General features: G+C 40.8%; 1 protein-coding gene across 1 annotated transcript in view; it reads left to right on the top strand.

Annotated features, from left to right (window-relative positions):
• Nucleotides 1-438: 438 nt before the first annotated feature.
• Nucleotides 439-23061, top strand: part of shisa9a (shisa family member 9a) — a 134458-nt gene continuing 111835 nt past the window's right edge. The window contains exons 1-2 of the mRNA XM_061967308.1: nt 439-1283; nt 12119-12225. Of these exons, the coding sequence (XP_061823292.1) occupies nt 766-1283; nt 12119-12225 (625 nt within the window). The 5' untranslated portion in view covers nt 439-765. The remainder of the gene's footprint in view (nt 1284-12118; nt 12226-23061) is intronic.

Here is a 23061-nt window from a genome sequence, read left to right as displayed (position 1 = left end):
GGGCGCCAGACAGCCGCTTTGGCGGTATAGGAGGTGGAGCAGGCAGCGTAAACAGAAATGGACTCAAACATATGAGAACCACAACATAAAACAAGACATGACATGGTCTGTCAGGTCATGACAATAAGTTTGATTAAAACAGTCGAAAAATTGTTTGACATAAAGACAAGTGTGATTTGTTTTTTTGATATGGAGACCGTGAGAGTTAAAATACAATCTGCTTAGGGCCCCCAATTTAGCCTGGGGCGGTCCTAACGCACACTTAATGCTGAAGGAGCTCCTAATATCAGACACAATATAATAGTGAAAGACATATAGTCCATATCTGTTATTTGTTTCCACATTATTTGGTAATATCTGTTTGAAACCTACCTCCCTCTCCCCCCCTCCCTCCTTGCGTCTGTTTTTTCCTCTACTCCTCTCCAGTCTGCCATCACATCTCTCACTGCGCTCTCCTCCTCGGAGCTGCGTGCGTCTCTGCATACGCTCGTGCGTAAGAGCGCGCCGATGGATGCGTAAAGTGCAAGATTCCCGCGGAAGAAAAAAAAAAACAAAACAAAAAAACATAACAAAAAAAACAACCCAAAAACGATAAGACATATAGAGAGAGCTTTAGATGATGTTAGTCAAGATGTTCATCAGCTCGGATGAAGGCGCGCTGCTGTTTGGGTGCATGTCCCTGGACTTTTCAGCATCGCGGAGGGACCACCGTCGCTCCTCTCCGAGCGTGTCTGCGTGAAGTGGAACGCAGGAGGAAGAAACACAATGCGAGGCGCGTCCTTTCTCCTCGGCTTCCTGCTGCTCAAAGTTAGCGCTCTGCTGTGCACGGCTGACGGCGAGCCGGGCTTGCTGGGGGGCTTCGTGATGATCGCCACCTCCAACGGCTCCCGGGAGGAGGAGAGCGTGTCGGAGGAGACCCTGCACACGGAGGACAGATGCCGGGGCTACTACGACGTCATGGGGCAGTGGGACCCTCCGTTCGTCTGCAAATCGGGCAGTTATTTGTACTGCTGCGGCACCTGTGGCTTCCGCTTCTGCTGCGCCGACAAGCACTCCCGCCTGGACCAGAGCACCTGCAAAAACTACGACACCCCGTTGTGGATGAAGACCGGCCAGACGCCGTACAAGAAAAACCGCAACAAGATCCACGACAGCACCAAAGACAAGACCAACTTGATAGTTTACATCATATGTGGAGTTGTGGCCATCATGGCCCTTGTGGGGATTTTCACCAAACTGGGACTGGAGAAGGCTCATCGTCCCCAGAGAGAGAACATGTCCAGGTAACTGGAAATCTAAAAAAAGTGTTGACGCTATTGGTAACATCACTATCAGATCGATACTGGCGTGATGAGGTCGATATTTTTCCCTTCTCATTAACAAAAAATTATTTTTCCACACTCTTGAATGTGGATTAATCGTGGTTAATCACAGTTTTTTTTTTTTACTAGCTTGCCTGATTTAATTTAACTTAAACAAAAACAAAAACAGCCCAATATTCGGACATAAATGCAATTTTAGTCGGAGAATGTCATTCAGGAACATTTAAAAAAAAAAAAAAATCACTTGATTGCATGTCATTAGTTAGATTTTAGTTGGACTTACAATGATAACAAACTACATCATTGTTATGGGCAGCACGGTGGTACAGGGGTTGGTGCATGTGCCTCACAATACGAAGGTCCTGGGTTCGATCCCCTGGGTCCTCTGGGTCTTTATGTGTGGAGTTTGCATGTTCTCCCCCGTGACTGTGTGGGTTCCCTCCGGGTACTCCGGCTTCCTCCCACCTCCAAAGACATGCACCTGGGGATAGGTTGATTGGCAACACTAAATAGTCCCTATTGTGTGAATGTGACCGCAACCCCAAACGGGACAAGCGGTAGAAAATGAATGGATGGGTGTAGGTGGATGGGCATGTCGTTTTAAAAAGTGTCGACGCTATTGGTAATATCACTATCAGCTCGATACTGGCGTGATGAGGTTGATATATTTTTCCGTACTAACTAACGTTATATTTATATACGTGCGCACAAAGGATTATTTTTCCACACTCTTGAATGTGGATTGATCGTGATTAATCACAGTTTATTACTAGCTTGCCTGATTCAATTTAACTTAAAAAAAAAACAACCCAATATTTGTACACAAATACAATTTTAGTCTCAGAATGTCATTCAGGAACATTTTTTAAACATATTTCACTTGATTGCATGTCCTTTGTTTGTTAGTTTTAGTTCCAATTTAGTTGTATTTAAAATAATAACAAACTAAATCATTGTTATGGGCAGCACGGTGAAACAGGGGTTAGTGCACGTGCCTCACAATACGAAGGTCCTGGGTTCGATCCCCGGGGTCCTCTGGGTCTTTCGGTGTGGAGTTTGCATGTTCTCCCCCGTGACTGCGTGGGTTCCCTCCGGGTACTCCGGCTTCCTCCCACCTCCAAAGACATGCACCTGGGGATAGGCTGATTGGCAACACTAAATTGGCCCTATCTGTGTTGGCCCTGTGATGAGGTGGCGACTTGTCCAGGGTGTACCCCGCCTTCCGCCCGAATGCAGCTGAGATAGGCGCCAGCACCCCCCGCGACCCTGAAAGGCACAAGCGGTAGAAAATGGATGGATGGATCATTGTTATAATTGTTCATTAATTTATCAGTGTGCAAACCTATCAGTCTCCTCATTCATCTTCCCAGCAGGCAAGACATTGATACAACATTGATTATACATACATGTCCTCTAAAACTCATTTGAAACAACATTGCAACGTAGTTGTATTTGTAAATTGAGACAACGTTGACGTCTAACGTTGTTGGTTGGGAAATGACCACATTTCAATGGTCAATTCAACGTCACAACCTGACAGCAACGTCAGTAAAAAGCATGTTGTTTTAACGTTATATTTGTGTTGTAGAATATTGGTTGGAAAATTACAAAATGCAATGGTCAAATCAACCTCAGAACTCAACATTGAATAAATGTTGTCAAAGAGCACATTTTTTTCAATGTTATATTTGAGTTGCTAAATGCCAGGAGTCAGGACTTCATTCAAGAAGTTCTCAACGTTGTTTCAACGTCTTGAGCCTGCTGGATTTGCACTAACGTATGCATCGACCTGACCACTGACAGCCTTTCGGGTAACCGTTCGCAGTTAAGGTAAAGGAGCATGTACAGTCAAAATAAATTAAATGATAATGATAAATGGGTTATACTTGTATAGCGCTTTTCTACCTTCAAGGTACTCAAAGCGCTTTGACAGTATTTCCACATTCACCCATTCACACACACATTCACACACTGATGGCGGGAGCTGCCATGCAAGGCGCTAACAAGCAGCCATCAGGAGCAAGGGGTGAAGTGTCTTGCCCAAGGACACAACGGACGTGACTAGGATGGTAGAGGGTGGGGATTGAACCCCAGTAACCAGCAAATTGTGTGATTAATCTTCGTATATATATCAATAATATGATAATTTTTTTTGTGATTAATCACATGAGTGAACTCATTATTTTTGACAGCCCTGATGCATTTATTACTCACAAACAAGTCAGGAAATAAGTTCTCAATTTGATTGCGAGTAGTTTATTTTTTTGCTCGTGCAGTTGTACATCATAAAAGACACCTGACCTACAAAGATCAAAATGCAAAGCAACGTGTGCAAACTAAAATTGTGTGCACTATTAGTGGGTGTGTTGCGGGTGATCTACTAAGACTACATATGCAACTGATAAAGAGTGCAGACCGCCTTGTTTAAATTAGGTTTTTGCATCGACTCCTGGCAGTGGCCATGGAAACCCTCCGAATTCAGGTTATTATATCTCTTATCTGTTTGCAATACTGTTGAACTAGCAGCACACATCTATAATCTGCACCACCTTTTCTGAAATATAGAAGAATCGCAATCGATTGACAACAGAAACTATTATTAGCGTCTGGAATCATCTATATGCAATAAAAGCACATTGCAAGATGTTTTTTTAAATCATACAGAAGATACATAATAATAATAACACATTTTCATCCATCCATTAATTTGCTACTGCTTGTCCTTTTTGGAGTTGCAGGGGGGCTGGAGCCTATCCCAGCTGCATTGAGGCGAAAGGCAGGGATAATACATTTTCTGAATGAAAAAAACAACAACATTAGAATTTGTTTTCCAGCAGACACTTTGAAACACATCAATTGAATAGTTTTAATCAGCCCCTTAAGTCACACAGCAGCTATAAAATCATAAAATGATATTGCTGAAAAGAAGAAATGTCGATTCTTTTTTTATCCATATATTCTGCCACATGTAAAATTATCTGTCCTATGTTTGTCTTTGCTGCACGATCACCTCCTTTCTCACAGCTGTGTGTGTAACTTTGTCGGTTTGCACCTCATTTTCAGATGTACCAAATAAAGACTCTAAATAGCGCACGCAGAACAGTTTCAGCCTTGATAGATCAAATTGCGCTTGCTGGATGATTACATTTGCATCTCCCCCCTCCTAGTATTGTGGGCATTCTAATAATCGGCATAAATTCTGCATATTCATGAAGACAGACACGCTAAAGGGATTGCACTCCTTATTCTGCTCACTTAACTGACACAATCCTCTGAGCACAAGTTTAGTAGATCAGCTTTGTGTGCGCTGTCAAGTTTGCATGTGTTTTAGTACACGCAAACCTTTAGGTCTGTGGTCCTCAAACGTTTTTCACCAAGTACCACCTCAGAAAAAACTTAACTCTCCAAGTACCACCATAATAACCAACAGTAAAATACAGTAGCCTAGTAGGCCCAGGTGTTCATTAAAAACAAGTCAGAGGTTTTATTTACCAATTATATTTAACAATTTTGGACACTGTAACAGTAACACTGTGTTTGAAAATAAGAAAAAACAACACTGTACTTTAATCAAGTTGTTATATGGCGCACAACTAGATGGAGCCCGCGTACCACAGTTTGAGAATCACTGCTTTAGTTGATGGTGTCCAAACTTCTTTGAGCACTTTTACACATTTAGCATTAAAGATGTTACCTGATTGCTCAGCTTTTGTTTTATTGCTGACAAAATATCTGATGATATACCTCATTATTAAGGAGTACCCCTGCAAAAAAAAATAAAAAAATATTTTGTTAACATTGTTATGTGGTCTTGCATTGTAATATACTGTATATGTGGCAGGGGTCTCCAAACCTTTTTCTACTAGAGCTACTTTTACAAATAAAAGACAGAGAGCTGCTTAGTTTTTTAAAATTACATAGCCTATTTCGACCCATACTAATGGAATAAACTTGTTTTTTCCAGAACATTAAAGGGGAACTGCACTTTGTTTGGAAATTTGCCTAACATTCGCAATCCTTTTCATGCATTCTAACTCGTAAATTAATGTGTGCAAAAGTCCGCTAACAATGGAGCGTATGGGAGTCTGCCTATGATGCGCTAAAAAACCCATTCAAACACTTCCATCAACGTTTTCAATATCGTATTTTCTGGACCATAGGGCGCACCGGATTATAAGGCGCACTGCCGATGAGCGGATTTATTCAGGTCTATAGTCATACAAAAGGCACACCGATTATACAGCGCGTTAAAGGGGTCTTATTATGATTTTTTTTTCTTCCTACATTCAACACACTTTTTTGTGGTCTACATAACATGTAATGGTGGTTCTTTGGTCAAAATGTTGCATAGATAAAGTTTTACAGACCATCTTAATGCAAATTTCTGACCCTCATATGAGCGGGCTTATTTACATGGCTCCACTTCGACATCGTCTTTTCCCCGCCATCGTTGTCGTACCGGTATTTTTTAGCGCTTCCATAGCGAAACTACTGACGGATATAAGTTGGAACTGTACGCTACTTTATATTAGAAATGGCAACAGCGGAGTATGAACGCCCCACAACAAGAGGATAGAAAAAAAGAAGGAGCTTATTGACTAGGGCACAGACTACAATGGTGGACACGTGCAAGTCACTTTGAGTACCATATATGGATAATCCACTGACGTCAATTGAACAGGCGTCATTCTGCAGTCCACACGTCTCTCTTATGTGTGACTGTCATCTACTGGTCACACTTATCATTACACCATGTACTAAAAATAATTGCTTTGAGGTTGGTAAGCACAACCAGAATTAATACATACATTAAGCGCATAAGACACACTGTCGATTTTTGAGAAAATGAAAGGATTTTAAGTGCGCCTTATAGTCCGAAAAATATAGTACATGCTATAAGTGTTCGCTATTTCGTTCCACAACTGATTACTACATCATGAGAGCCAACATACATAATCAAATATCACTTACTGTACAATGTCTGCTCTCACTGGGATGTCGACTGTGAGGATGTTGATATATTCCCGCTCAGATGAAGAATGACTCATGCCACTTTTTTTAGTCTAAATTGACTTCTTGTTCTATGTCCACATCATTTTACCATCAAGGAGAGAGGCATGATTTGTAATCCAGAATAAACTTTCACGAGCGCCGAGGCGGGGAAACCGCTCACCAGCTGATGTCAATACAGCAGCATAAGGAAGTTACCTCTCTCTGATCAACGCGCCCCTAAATGTAGGTCGTTAATATTAACGCTTATAATAACGATATCGCTAATATATTCAGGTCACCAAATGTAAATGGAGTATTGTTGACGCTTTTTGGATGTTTTATGGTCGGAATAGACGCGATGACGTCATGGTTCCCTTTGGCTCCATTGTAAGCGGACTTTTATTTACGTTTATTTGCTAGTTAGAATGCAATAAAAAAACAAAGACATACAGTACAGGCCAAAAGTTTGGACACACCTGCTCATTTCAATTCATTTTCTTTATTTTCAAGACTATTTACATTGCAGATTGTCACTGAAGGCATCAAAACTATGACACCTGTGAAGTGAAAACCATTTCAGGTGACTACCCTTTGAAGCTCATCGAGAGAATGCCGAGAGTGTGCAGAGCAGTAATCAGAGCATAGGGTGGCTATTTTGAAGAAACTACGGTAGAATATAAAACATGTTTTCAGTTATTTCACCTTTTTTTGTTAACTCCACATGTGTTCATTCATTGTCTTGATGCCTTCAGTGACAATCTACAATGTAAATAGTCATGTAAATAAAGAAAACACATTGAATGAGAAGATGTGTCCAAACTTTTGGCCTGTACTGTATGTGCTCTCGTCTCAAATAAGGATTTTCAATTAAAAGAAAAAGTCCCAAAAAAATGCAGTTCCCCTTCAACAACATGCATTGTATTAAAATAATCAATGACAACAACATTTGTTAGTCTGCATCGATTTGTCATTACATAAAGGCATCCATCCATCCATTTTCTACCGCTTGTCCCTTTTTGGGGTCACGGGGGGTGCTGGAGCCTATCTCTATGTCTATTATTATACAAAGGATGAACGTTTAAGCAAATATTATTTGAGCCTTTGGTGAGCTACTTGAAATCAGCTCACAAGCTATTGGTTGGAGACCACTGATCTACCGTAAGAAGGGGATTCATAAGGCCACATTCGTCGCGGCACATGAAACATGACGATGGGGGACCAGAGGGGGGCGGGGGGTGCTATCCACTTTAGCCACCATACAGCCATGGTGTGTTGAATATCTTAAAAAGTGTTTTGCGGCAATTCCAACTTTAAACACAGCCTCAGTCACTATGTAGAGTGGCGCTTATCATTTTCAGCAGACTGCATTGCAAAATGAATAACCCCCCCCACCTTCCTCTCACGCGAGATCTATCCAGGAATGAGGCCATGTGAATCTCTTCCCTACTGTACAGTGTAAACAAGCTGTCTTGGTGGGTGTAATGGTGATTTAATTCCCAGCCAGGTCCCCTACACCAGTGCTTTTCAACCACTGTGCCACGGAACACTAGTGTACCGTGAGATACAGTCTGGTGTTCCGTGGGAGATTACTGTATATAATTTCACCTAATTGGGTTAAAATTATTTTTTGCAAACCAGTAATTATAATCCGCAAATGTGCTGTTGTTGAGTGTCTGTGCTGTCTAGAGCTTGGCAGAGTAACCGTGTAATACTCTTCCATATCAGTAGGTGACAGCAGGTAGCTAATTGCTTTGTAGATGTCGGGAACATGGTTTGTTGTGATCACAATATGCAGACGACAGCGGGAGGTAAAAAGGTATCTAATGCTTAAACTAAAAATAAACAAACGGTGAGTGCCCCTAAGAAAAGGCATTGAAGCTTAGGGATGGCTATGCAAAACAAAGCTAAAACTGAACTGGCTGCAAAGTAAACAAAAACAGAATGCTGGACGACAGCAAAGACTTACAGCGTGTGGAGCAGCAGACGGCATCCACAAAGTACATCTGTACATGACATGACAATCAACAACAAAGTAGGAGCGCAAGACAAGAACTAAAACACTACACACAGGAACACACTAAAACTCCGAATAAGTCAGGGCGTGATGTGACAGGTTGTGACAGTACACCTACTTTGAGACAAGAGCTATACTGATGCATGGTTGGTTATGGTTTGAATTCATACCCAACAACTGCGAGAACAACTTTTTACTGCCAATATCGGCTGTTTCATTTTTTTATGTTTTCTGCTGGTGGTGTGCCTAGAGATTTTTTCAATGAAAAAAATGTGTCTTGGCTCAGAAAAGGTTGAAAAACACTGGCATAAACCAAGCCAATGGAGATGCCCAGTGCTGTTGTTATGTTCGTCCCATTATTTGGTGTAATTATATACAACTAATTAAAGGTAAACATAAGAAAATTATTCATTACTGTTGAAAAATGGCATGTAAAAAGTATCAGTATCGGCAATACTGACCCTGTGTTTGCTTAGTATCGGATCGATTCCAACATTTTGCAGCGTCGCCCACCCCTAGTATCCCCCGTGCTTTGGCATAACACACTCCTCTCAACAGGCGGGGGTGGGTTCTTCCACGAGAGTAAAGGCGGCATTGCGCTCCATTTGTGCAAACGCTCTCATAGGAGCCTCAACTGTAGCTGTGCAATGATCAGAAAAACAGTACAAATTGAACTAAGTAGGTTTTTCTCCTTGTGTGAATACAACACGTTATCCCAGTCAACAGCGACCGATTGTACACATAAAAAAAGAGGGTAGTGCAGTTGAACTGAATAATCAAATTGCCCACATTAGGCACGTGTTGCTTGATTGTGGAAGCACACACACTCTGTAGGACAATTAACACATGAGCATGAATCCAATTGCATAATGGAGAAGGCGGTGATTTGAAGTGAAATGACATCGCTTCATACCTCGTCCTCCCTTCCCCCAATATGCGACAAGAGGGCCGGTGTTGCAGGGCGAGGGTCCAAGTGAGCAGTACAGTGCGGTCGTGTGTGTAACTTTGTCACTTTGCACATACTTTTCAGATGTGATAAATCAGGGGTGTCAAACATATTTTAGATCGGGGGCCACATGGAGAAAAATCTAGTCCCAACTGGTAAAATCCCGGCACGATAACTTAAAAATAAAGACAACTTCAGATTGTTTTCTTAGTTTAGAAATAGAACGAGCACATTCTGAAAATGTACAAATCATAATGTTGTTGTTTATTTTTTTTACACTTACATGTTGCGGTTAATAGTATTCTATCTTTATTTGTCGTTATTTATACTTTCTGAATAAATGATGTGATAATGTTCATCGGTCAACTCACTGGTGTTAATTTTCAATCTTTCAAGATAAAAAAATATTTTCAAAATCAAATTACAGGATATTATTTATGTAGTTTGCTCATTTTCCTCGACTGGTGCACTAACATCATGTGGTTTATTTGTTTTACATATGTAGCATCATCTACAAACCCCGTTCCCATATGAGTTGGGAAATTGTGTTAGATGTAAATATAAACGGAATACAATGATTTGCAAATCCTTTTCAACCCATATTCAATTGAATGCACTACAAAGACAAGATATTTGATGTTCAAACTCATAAACTTTATTTATTTTTTTTGCAAATAATAATTAACTTAGAATTTCATGGCTGCAACACGTGCCAAAGTAGTTGGGAAAGGGCATGTTCACCACTGTGTTACATCACCTTTTCTTTTAACAACACTCAATAGACGATTGGGAACTGAGGAAACTAATTGTTGAAGCTTTGAAAGTGGAATTCTTTCCCATTCTTGTTTTATGTAGAGCTTCAGTCGTTCAACAGTCCGGGGTCTCCGCTGTCGTATTTTACGCTTCATAATGCGCCACACATTTTTGATGGGAGACAGGTCTGGACTGCAGGCGGGCCAGGAAAGTACCCACACTCTTTTTTTACGAAGCCACGCTGTTGTAACACGTGCTGAATGTGGCTTGGCATTGTCTTGCTGAAATAAGCAGGGGCGTCCATGAAAAAGACGGCGCTTAAATGACACCATATGTTGTTCCAAAACCTGTATGTACCTTTCAGCATTAATGGTGCCTTCACAGATGTGTAAGTTACCCATGCCTTGGGCACTAATGCACCCCCATACCATCACAGATGCTGGCTTTTGAACTTTGCGTCGATAACAGTCTGGATAGTTCGCTTCCCCTTTGGTCCGGATGAAACGATGTCGAATATTTCCAAAAACAATTTGAAATGTGGACTCGTCAGACCACAGAACACTTTTCCACTTTGCATGAGTCCATCTTAGATGATCTCGGGCCCAGAGAAGCCGGCGGCGTTTCTGGATGTTGTTGATAAATGGCTTTTACTTTGCATAGTAGAGCTTTAACTTGCACTTACAGATGTAGCAACAAACTGTATTTAGTGACAGTGGTTTTCTGAAGTGTTCCTGAGCCCATGTGGTGATATCCTTTAGAGATTGATGTCGGTTTTTGATACAGTGCCGTCTGAGGGATCAAAGGTCACGGTCATTCAAAGTTGGTTTCCGGCCATGCCGCTTACGTGGAGTGATTTCTCCAGATTCTCTGAACCTTTTGATGATATTATGGAACGTAGATGTTGAAATCCCTAAATTTCTCGCAATTGCACTTTGAGAAACGTTGTTTTTAAACTGTTTGACTATTTGCTCACGCAGTTGTGGACAAAGGGGTGTACCTCGCCCCATCCTTTCTTGTGAAAGACTGAGCATTTTTTGGGAAGCTGTTTTTATACCCAATCATGGCACCCACCTGTTCCCAATTAGCCTGCACACCTGTGGGATGTTCCAAATAAGTGTTTGATGAGCATTCCTCAACTTTATCAGTATTTATTGCCACCTTTCCCAACTTCTTTGTCACGTGTTGCTGGCATCAAATTCTAAAGTTAATGATTATTTGCAGAAAAAAAAAAGTTTATTAGTTTGAACATCAAATATGTTGTCTTTGTAGCATATTCAACTGAATATGGATAGAAAATGATTTGCAAATCATTGTATTCCGTTTATATTTACATCTAACACAATTTCCCAACTCATATGGAAACGGAGTTTGTACAAAGATACAAATAATTGCTATTGCGACATCTAGTGGACACATTTAGAACAACAGTTTCTTTCATTCCAAAAATGTTGGCTCTTTTTTATACTTAACAAACTGATCCCGCGGGCCGGATAAAACCTGTTCACCCCTGTGCTAAATAAAGACGCTAAATAGTTTTAGCCTTAAGAGATGAACGTGTGCGTGCTGCATGATTATATTTGCATCTCTCCCTCCCAGTATTGCGATTAGTATTGTAGAATTATAGTATTACAGTATTGTGATTGTTCAGTTAAGTTAAAGTTAAAGTACCACTGATAGCCACACACACACACACACACACTAGGTGTGGTGAAATTATCCTCTGCATTTGACCCATCACCCTTGATCACCCCCTGGGAGGTGAGGGGAGCAGTGAGCAGCAGCGGTGGCCGCGCCCGGGAAGCATTTTGGTGATTTAACCCCCAATTCCAACCCTTGATGCTGAGTGCCAAGCAGGGAGGTAATGAGTCCCATTTTTATAATATTTGGTATGACTCGGCCGGGGTTTGAACTCACAACTTACCGATCTCAGGGCGGCCACTGTTGTACTGCACTACACCGTTTTTATATGCAACTGATAAAATGTCAGATTTACACAAAGAGAATACTGAATCGAGAAAAAAAAAAGGAATTCTAAGTGAAAATGAAACTGCTTCATATCTTAACCCCCTTTCCCCCGATGTGCGACAACAGGGCCGTGGCCAGCGTGCTGCAGGGCGGGGGTCCGAGTGAGCAGTACCAGGGAGAGGAGGCCCTCGGCATGCATTCCAAGCACTACGTTTCCAGAGCCGCAAACCTCCGTAAGTTGTTGCTGGTTGCGTGCGCACTGCAATGGCAATGTGGGTTTGTGTCAAGTGAAAGAAGGCATTATGTATTGTCTGATATTTGGAGTTACGTAAGGCTGGGCAACCCCAATTGTCTTCAAATATGGTATATTCTATCAATCTATCAATCAATCAATCAATCTTTATTTATATAGCCCTAAATCACAAGTGTCTCAAAGGGCTGCACAAGCCACAACGACATCCTCGGTACAAAGCCCACATTCTACCATCCATTTATTTTGACTCATCCATTTCAGCAGTTGTTTGTATCCAACAGTCTTGTTTTGGTTCATGGCCACATTAACCAGTAGTGTGTGTGTGTGTGTGTGTGTGTGTGTGTGTGTGAGAGGAAGGAGTGTGTATGGCTTTCTTTCTATCTTTGCATGGCACAACTCTGGACATCCCACCTTGACTGTAATGTATTTTTGTGGTGACATTTTCGCTGCTCAATGCAAGAGAAATGTGACGATAGCGTGTGTGTGTGTGTGTGTGTGTGTGTGTGTGTGTGTGGGAGGGGTGTGTTTTCCACCCGAGAGTTTCAAGGGTGGTGCACAGAGTAGAATAGAGAGCATATGAGTGTCATCACTTTTGGTGCATCTTGTGGGTTGCAATACTATCAAGCCTCTAGCTATCCATTGTTTGATTAATTGAATAACCTATTCAATAGTTTGTTTGTTTGATCGAGTAATCAGATAAAAGACCCTTTATAGCGGGGATCTGCAACCTGCGGCTCTAGAGCCGCCTTCGACTCTTTAGCGCCGCCCTGGTGGCTCCCTGGAGCTTTTTCAAAAAGGTATGAAAATAGAAAAAGATAGGGGGGAAATATATTTTTGTTTTAATATGGTTTCTGTAGGAGGACATGAGACAAACCTCCCTAATTGTTAGAAATCCCACTGTTTATATCAAACATGATTTTCTGATGAGAGTATTTGGCGAGCTCCGTTTTGTCCTACTAATTTTGGCGGTCCTTGAACTCACCGTTGTTTGTTTACATGCATAGCTTTCTCCAACGATGCCAGAGAAAGACATATTTTATGCCACTCCTTCTTTGTCTCATTTTGTCCACCAAACGTTTTATGCTGTGCGTGAATGCACAAAGGTGAACTTTGTTGATGTTATTGACTTGTTGGAGTGATAATCAGGCATATTTGGTCAGTGCATGACTGCAAGCTAATCAATGCTAACATGCTATTTAGGCTAGCTGTATGTATATATTGCATCATTATGCCTCACTTGTAGGTATATTTGAGCTCGTTTAATTTCCTTTACTTATGTCCTCTGTGTATTTAATTTATACCTGTATTTCTCATGACACATTATCTGTGTGTAATATTGCCTGCATTTCTGATAGTTGTTTGTGTGCCATGTTGTTCCAGACCACAGCAAATGTAACGGGGCTTGCATAGATTGTTATAAATCCACCATTTCCTTTAACTTGGACTCACACATCTATACCTTTGGCCATTCTAAGCCAGTCATTTCCAGGAGTTTTCTCACCTTCTGAGAAGTCTGCATTTTACTAATGTTTTCCAATGTTGTAAAAATAGGTAGAATAAATATTACATTTCAACATTTCTGTCAACGAAGATTTGTGTCAGCCTGCAACACATAGTCATTTTGATAGTAGGCTAATATAGATAATATAGACACTCATATAATGTTAAGGCTTTTACTTTTTTGTGGCTCCAGATGGATTTTTTAAGATTTTACTTAAATATGGCTCTTTCAACATTTTGGGTTGCCGACCCCTGCTTTATAGCCTCAATGCGTATTTTATAAAAAAAAATGTTGAAGTAAACAACATTTTTTTCTGCATGCCATAACCTTCATCATCAGCATTGAAATTGCACTTTTAACTTGGGTGCATTAAAAAGTAAAGCAAAAGTAAAAACCTCTCCCAAGAGGAATGCAACGATTAATTGATTAAATCGTCTAATTTGTCTAGAAAAAGCTTTGATTTACATTATGTTGCTTCGATTCCTCATTTGATGAAATTGTATTGTATAAATTGTATAAAATCCGGATTGCTTTAAATGCACAGACATAGTTTTCACACGCCCGCTGCAAAAGAGTGTACATGAGAGCTCTGCTTTGTGGGTGCCGTGTGCCCATGTGAGGCAGCGAACAGCGGAGATTAAAACAATTATACATGTATTAATGCACAAATGTTAAACGTGCAATTTCAATGTTGTTGGTCTGCATTTATTGGGAAAAAAGAATGAAAGTGAGGCAAGCAGAACATTTTTATTTTCAACTATTTTCCTTAAAAAAAATCATTGACTCTATAAAGTGTTTATCCAAAGACTCGGTTAATCGAACAAACTAATCGATACTCAATTCACGTAAGATGAGGGCGAAGTGTTGATAACATGTCAGTACTACTTACAATTTTTTGATCAAAACAAAGTCAATAGTACACAATAGCTAACCGAAAGTTAAAAAAATACTATCTAGACTTTGACTTAGACTTAGACAAACTTTATTGATCCACAAGGGAAATTGTTTCACACAGTAGCCAAGTTACAAGGGATGCAAAGGGTAAGGATGGAAAGGATAATGCAGGTATTAAGTAGACAAAAAATGTACCATAGTAGCAATATAAAATATAACATATATTTTATATTTACATATTATATATACAGTATATGATATATACTGATATATTATATTATTATATTATATTTTTATATAATATATAACAAATCCCAATTACCATGTACAATATTACAGTATATGTAACAGCTGCAGCAAACAAAAAAGAAATAGAAAAAAAAAAAGGGCAGTATAAAATAGAGAGTAGATCCAGCAGAGAATATACATTATAAACAAAGAGCGATAGCTAACATAGCAATCTACGCATTTTAATTATTAATTTTTGCCCTTAAGGTCCTCCTGTGTCCAGTGTCTTATTCTCTAAATGTGCATCAATCAATCAATCAATCAATGTTTATTTATATAGCCCTAAATCACAAGTGTCTCAAAGGGCTGCACAAGCCACAACGACATCCTTGGTTCAGATCCCACATAAGGGCAAGGAAAAACTCAACCCAGAGGGATGTCAATGAGAATGACAATGAGAAACCTTGGAGAGGACCGCAGATGTTGGTGACCCCCCCCTCTAGGGGAGACCGAATGCAATGGACGTCGAGTGGGTCTAGCATAATATTGTGAAAGTCCAGTCCATAGTGGATCTAACATAATAGTGAGAGTCCAGTCCTTAGTGGGGCCAGCAGGAGACCATCCCGAGCGGAGACGGGTCAGCAGCGCAGAGATGTTCCCAACCGATGCACAGGCAAGCGGTCCACCCCGGGTCCCGACGCTGGACAGCCAGCACTTCATCTATGGCCACCGGACCTGTGCCCCCCCTTCCACAAGGGAGAGGGGGTCAAAGCAGAAAATAAAATAAACGGCAGATCAACTGGTAAATAAATGTAAACATCAACAATAAAACATCATTTTGATAAAATAAAAATATCGACCCGATCAGTGTAGTTTGGATCATATACTGACACTACACTTGGTGTCGCCAGTTTATGGATCGACCCGATACTCGTGTTCTGACTGTGACAATGCTGACACACCAACGTTTTTTATTTTATCCTCTCTCTAGATTTTAATTAACATACTTATTAATTTCCTATTTATAGATGCTTACTTTCTGCTATAATGTGGTTCCATTACACTTCCTAAAGTTTACCAAGCTCTTGTTTCTTGGTTAAAGTAAAGTTCAAGTCCCAACGATAGTCACACACACACTAGGTGTGGTGAAATTATCCTCTGCATTTGACTCATCCCCATGTCACCCCCTGGGAGGTGAGGGGAGCAGTGAGCAGCAGTGGTGGCCGCACTCCGGAATCATTTTGGTGATTTAACCCCCAATTCCAACCCTTGATACTGAGTGTCAAGCAGGGAGGTAATGGGTCCCATTTTTATAGTCTTTGGTATGACTCGGCCGGGTATGGTTTGGTGTGGTTTAAAGCTAGCTTAGCGATTAGTTTAGCTATTGGCATGCCTACACCCAGTTCGCTTCCGGTGTGTAACATGTTTAGCCTCATTTTCCAGTGATAATAATACTTGATAATTATACTTAAGATACTAAGAAATGCAGTTTATTGCTGTAATGGAGGTGATTATTATTAGTTTAGGTGAGCGGAGAAACACAATTAGCTTCGACCCCGCTTGTCAGCCAGGAAGAATCTGCGTTTGTGATTGGCGTTTAAAGTCTTTAATCAACAATGGCCAATCATGTACTTTTGTTTGGCACATCTCTAAATCAAATAAGTTGCAGAATATAGTTTTTTACTTTTGTTTAGTTATTATATACTGTTGACTTTGTTTTGATCAAACACTTGTATGTAATAAAAGAGAAGAAGGAACTAGTTTATTGATTATCACGTTGATATTGATAAAATGTCAATAACATTCACCATGAATACATTGACAAATGTATAGTTAATACATGTGATCGGAATTGGTATCAGCTAATCCGACTCATCGGAGTAAAACGCTGATCAGAACGTCCTTAATTTAAAGGAGGGATGTCAAACTCATTTTAGCTCAGGGGCCGCATGGAGGAAAATCTATACCCAAGTGGGCCCTAATGGTAAAATCATGGCATGATAACTTAAAAATACAGACAACTGCAGGTTGTTTTCTTTGTTTTACTTTGGCCAAAAATAGAACAAGCACATTATGAAAACGAACAAATCACAAATAATCCTCTGGACAAAACACTTCAAATTTGTTAAAAATTCTGAGGAAATTGGTGCAGCTTCAAAAACACAATAAGCTTAGATTTCATCTCAGTGGATCTACAATGCCAGGATTAAACTTTAAGTCACAGTCTTCTCTCGTTTCTCTTGTGTTATCTTTTAACCTGCCTATTGTACAGCACTTTGGCTTCCCCCTGTGGTAAATTTATAAATAAAGTTGATTTGATTTGATTTGATTTTTAGGATTGAACAACAAACACAACATGTAAACTCTTCTAGGTATCAAATACCTCCTTTGTCATGTCCACGTATTAATCCAGTGCTAACTCAACAAACCATAAGAAACGGCGGTAAAGACTATTCAAAAGGGTTAAGTTCACTTTTCTTGTGTTTGACAGAGACATTTTGAGGGTAACGAGGGTGCCAAATGACCATGTGTTCGAAGCAGAAGACATAAAATGGCAGGGTTGAAGTTCCGTGTGGGTCGAGGAGGGGGAGCCACAGTCACCCTTTAAAGTTAAAGTTAAAGTGCCAATGATTGTCACACACACTCTCGGTGCGGTGAAATTATCCTCTGCATTTGACAGGGGAGCAGTGAGCAGCAGCGGTGGCCGCGCCCGGGAATCATTTTGGTGATTTTAACCCCCCATTCCAACCCTTGATGCTGAGTGCCAAGCAGGGAGGTAATGGGTCCCATTTTTATAGTCTTTGGTATGACTCGGCCGCGGTTTGAACTCACGACCTACCGATCTCAGGGCGGACACTCTAACCCAGTGGTTCTTAACCTTGTTGGAGGTACCGAACCCCACCAGTTTCATATGCGCAGTCACCGAACCCTTCTTTAGTGAAAAATTAAAAATTAAACATTTCAAATTCAAGACAAATTTGTATGTTTTTGGTAACACTTTAGTATGGGCAACATATTCTAAGTAACAAATACTTAATTTAGAGTTTTCTGGACACTAGGGGAACATATTCTAAGTAACAAAGACTTAATTTAGAGTTATTTGGTTAGGGTTAGGGTTAGAGGGTTAGGGTCAGGGTTAGAGGGTTAGGGTTATAGTAAGGCCTTGCCGAATAAGGCATTAATAAGTACTTAATAATGACTAGTTAAGAGCCAATATGTTACTAATTTGCATATTAATAAGCAACTAATTAATGGTGAATATGTTCCCCATACTAAAGTGTTACCATGTTTTATTACTGGTGCACAAAATGAACCATGCATGAACATCACCTTGTTCAAAGAACAAAACCAACACAGTGCATAAACTCACAACAAATTACACACCTGCAAACCAGTCAGCTGTTGCCGTATCCGTAATACAGCGATAGGGAGAAGTTTTTATTTACACGATGAGTCGGCTGTGTTTTGACCTCCGCCGAACCCCTGAGCCCGACTCACCAAACCCCTAGGGTTCCATCGAACCCAGGTTAAGAACCACTGCTCTAACCACAAGGCCACCGAGCAGGTTTACCGCTTGCTTGGCCCCGATATAAATCGTTTGCTTACCTAACAGAATTGCTATTGTGACATTCAGTGGACACATTTAGAACAGCACTTTCTTTCGTTAAAAACCCCCCCAAAAAAACAGCTATTTTATATACTTAGCAAACTCATCACGTGGGCCGTAAAAAACATGTTTGCGGGCCTCATACGGCCAGTACGTTTGATACCCCGGATTTAAAGCGTTAAAAACATAGGTTGCAGTTTTTCAAAATTGGTTAGGACCCAGGGGAGTGTCAAAAAGTGCTACCATATAAGGAGAAAAATAACACTCTTTATGAGTGGGACAATTTTTTTTTTCTTGCTTAGCAGTGGGAGAGGATAGATAGTGTGACGCCCCTATATCACCTGAGTGGACGCTGCTATGGAATGGCGATTATTATTTTTGCAATGTGGAATCTTCTCTCCCTGAACCATCTAATCCGCAAGCTTGTGGGTAGTCATGCGGTATGTTATTAACCTCTGAGATCAGGGAAAAAAAAGCGGCCTCCATGATAGCCAGCTGATTGGTTCAGGAATCTTCTCCGCTGGCATGGGGGGGGGGGGGACGATTCATCACTGGGCAGCTTGGCAATCACCTTTTTCTTAACTACGGATTTGCGGGAGGCGAAACTGTTATTGTTGTTTTAGATAGTGGAAACGGCACACGGAGTCTCAGTGGAGCTATGGCAACGGAACAATTGAAGGGTGCTAGTTAAAGGGAATGTATTTACAATAAGCAGGTTTGCGCTGTCAAATCTATTCTTACTGCAAACTGCTTATTGATTACAGCTTATGGCGTGATTACCTCATTATTGGCGTCGATGAATCTGGCGTGCGGGTCCTCCTTATAGTGGGAGATAATTCCCATGGGTCTTTTGTGACTGTCAATCAAAGAAAGCAATTTATGAAAACAACTCATTTGAGCATTTGTCAACAGGAACTCTCAACTGCAGGCTTTGCACTGTTTGTAGTCGCTATCACATGCTCACAACAAGAGGGAGGAACACAATATTGATTAATAACACAAAGACCGGATGTATTTGCTTTTTAATGATGGGGACCCTTGTGCATTGCAGGTGGAAGTCCACCCTCAATTGAAGGAAATTACACATTTCTGGCATTTCCCCCCCCCCCCCCACTTCCCCCAAAGATGGGCCGGCTGGCTGACTTTCACATTGTCTCAATACCCAATAGCGTCGGTTTGAATCCTCAAAGGCTGAAAATCCTGCAGCGCTTTGCTTTCAGCGTCAAAGAGCTGAAGAGACAAAAAAAAAAAAAGCCCAACAAAAAACAGGCAGGCTGAGAGAAAAAGAGGAGAATGGGGAAGGAGAGGGAAGGCATGTGTGGAGTTAAGGAAGATCTTAGAGGCAACACCCACACTGATGGCAGCAGCCATTTCTGAGAGCTTTCTTTTTGGTTGCCATTGAGGACTAAACTGTGTGTGTTGCAATAAGGGAGGAAAAAAAAAACCTTGAGCAATTTAAGTCAGGGTAACTTTCAAATAGTCATCTTTTATATCTTCGGTATTATTACAGGAAGTCCTCAGTGTGTATACGACAGAAGTGTAAGTAGGTAGTGTAGTGTCCAGAGTCGGGACCTGGGGTGGACCGCTCGTCTGTGCATCGGTTGGGGACGTCTCTGCGTTGCTGACCTGTCTCCGCTTGGGATGGTCTCCTGCTGGCCCCACTATAGACTGGACTCTCACTATTATGTTAGATCCACTATGGACTGGACTCTCACTATTATCACAATATTATGCTAGATCCACTCAACGTCCATTGCACCGGTCACCCAGGTTGGGGGGGGGGTGTCCCCACATCTGCGGTCCCCTCCAAGGTTTCTCATTGTCCCATTAGGTTGAGTTTTTCCTTGCCCTGATGTGGGATCTGAGCCGAGGATGTCGTTGTGGCTTGTGCAGCCCTTTGAGACACTCGTGATTTAGGGCTATATAAGTAAACTTTGATTGATTGATTGATAGGTGTTGGGTGGAAAGTATACATAAGTTGTGCTTAAATTAACTTGGACGTCACTCACATGAAACACATGAAAGGCATAACATACAGAAATAAACAGTGGAATATCAACTTACGAGCTTCAAGGGGAAATTCCCTTTTTTTGGGGAATTTTGCCTATCATTCACAATCCTTATGTAAGACAAGCACACATAAGGTTTTCCCTTTTTTATGCATTCTTAATAGTAAATACATGCAAGCAAAAGTCTGATTACAACGGAGCCTACGGGAGTTTCTCTATTATGCCTAAAAAACCTCAAATGTTTTCTATACACAATGTAAGTATATATGTAATGGAGTAACAGGCACATTCATAATATTTATGTATTTTGATCATTTTTAAGCATACGACGATGCATTAATTGAAAAAAAAGGCATCACAACCTTCGCTTTTTTCTTCAACATCACTGATGGCAGCACGGTGGTACAGGGGTTAGTGCATGTGCCTCACAATACGAAGGTCCTGAGTAGTCCTGGGTTCAATCCCAGGCCCGGGATCTTTCTGTGTGGAGTTTGCATGTTCTCCCCGTGACTGCGTGGGTTCCCTCCGGGTACTCCGGCTTCCTCCCACCTTCAAAGACATGCACCTGGGGATAGGTTGATTGGCAACACTAAATTGGCCCTAGTGTGTGAATGTGAGTGTGAATGTTGTCTGTCTATCTGTGTTGGCCCTGTGATGAGGTGGCGACTTGTCCAGGGTGTACCCCGCCTTCCGCCCGAATGCAGGGACAAGCGGTAGAAAATGGATGGAAGGATGGAACATCACTGATTACAAGTCACTGCAGACTTCATGAGAGCCAACAAACATAATAAAACATCACTTACAGTACAATGTCTGCTGTCTGTAGGATGCCGACTGCTAGGATGTTCATATATTCCAATGTAATCCTCGCGAAGGAAAGTGGGGTGAAACCAACCGTCTTTTCGTGTCGTTCTTGCCATCTCCGCGTCTAAATTGGCTGTCAAAGTGTACCAACATGTCAGAATACGTCCTTATCCTTCTACTATCAAGGTGACAGGCATGATTTTTAATATAGAATAAACTTCCACGAGCTCTCAGCCGAGAAAGAAGCTCACCAGCTGGTGATGTCAACATAGCAGCACAGGCTAATTTGCTCTCTGTGATCACGGTGCCACTATACATGGTTCGTCTGCCTTTGCGCTCATAAGAACAATATCACTAATATTTGGTTAATATTCAAGTCACGAAATGTAAATGGAGTATTGTTGGCGGTTTTTGAATGGTTACTTATTGGGTTTTATGTGCGGAATAGAGTACCCCCCATTAACTCCATTGTAAGCGGTCATTTATTTACGATTATGTATGAGTTAGAATGCATTAAAAAAAATACATCCGTTGTTAAGTCTTTCATATTGATGGTGAATGATAGGCAACATTTAAAAAAATGCATTTTCCCTTTATTTAGTTCTATTACAGAGCTCTTGACTTAAAACATTTGTATCTCAAATCAATGACTCCCATTGAAATGAACTGAAATTAATTTAATTAGTTCTTGCCCTCACCCAAACAGCACCATTTTAACATGGAACAACATGCCTTTTAAAAATTAAACACATTTTTAGATAAGAAGTATCGTATAAAAACAATTCCATAAAATGTATTACTAACATCTACAACAGTTTTATGAAGGTAATGTAACAACAATTTACAGTATTTACCTTGGAGAGTGGACTTGTACGCCATCTCATTCCAGCTGCTTCTCTGCCAAACACACCATCAGCAGCTAAATGTCTGACGTTTAGATTATATTTTAAAATGTTTGCCTGGCATTAAACTCATTCTGCTTCAGTATGGTGCAGACTATCAGTGATACGCTTGAATCACCAACACACGGTCATGTTTTTGATTATTTATTTTTATCATTTTTATTATCATCCACTTCTTTTTTGCAGCACCGTCATTCATGCTCACTTTCTTCCTTCACATGGTTTGAAAACAAAGTTAGGTGAATCTTTAGATATAAGCTAATGCTAGCGAGTAAGATCAGATGTTTTGGTCAGATCTTACTGTGACATTTGCTACACCAACTAACGGCGGGGCTGTTTCTAATGCACATTTTTGCTTGCAACTCAAAGCATAAAACATAGCTGAGAGACAGCTCTTATCTCAACACACAGCTCTTATCTCAACACACACAAAAGTTTTATTTAACCTTATTATGGTTAATGGCGGGCGAGCAGCATACGGCCAATACTGATCAGCATTTCTCCACTTACACAAAATTCTTACGATGTCTGGCTTCACATCTGTAGTGGTAGTTTTCCTTTTCTTTGGCACACTGCCTTTGAGGGAGTCTCTATTTTGCGCTTGGAAGACATGATGAAGGGCGAGACGTTGGGGAGTGAGAGTAGGGGTGACATTGTCCTTCTTCAGTATAGCTAGTAGTGTCTATGTAGTTTTCTGAAAGTTTTCGAGCGAGTGTCGTTAATGATGAACCAATCCAATTTTTTGGATTATAAGACTTAGACTTTGACATTAGGACTTAGACTTAGGCGCACTTAAAATCATTAAAATCAATAAAATGTTCTCAAAAATCGACAGTGCGACTTATAACCTGGTGCGCCTAATATACGTGTT

This window comes from Nerophis lumbriciformis, linkage group LG11 (assembly GCF_033978685.3).
Source record: "Nerophis lumbriciformis linkage group LG11, RoL_Nlum_v2.1, whole genome shotgun sequence".
NCBI classification, from domain to species: Eukaryota; Metazoa; Chordata; class Actinopteri; order Syngnathiformes; family Syngnathidae; genus Nerophis; species Nerophis lumbriciformis.
The sequence above is the reverse complement of the archived record's forward strand: the minus strand, read 5'-3'. Positions and strand labels throughout refer to the sequence as shown.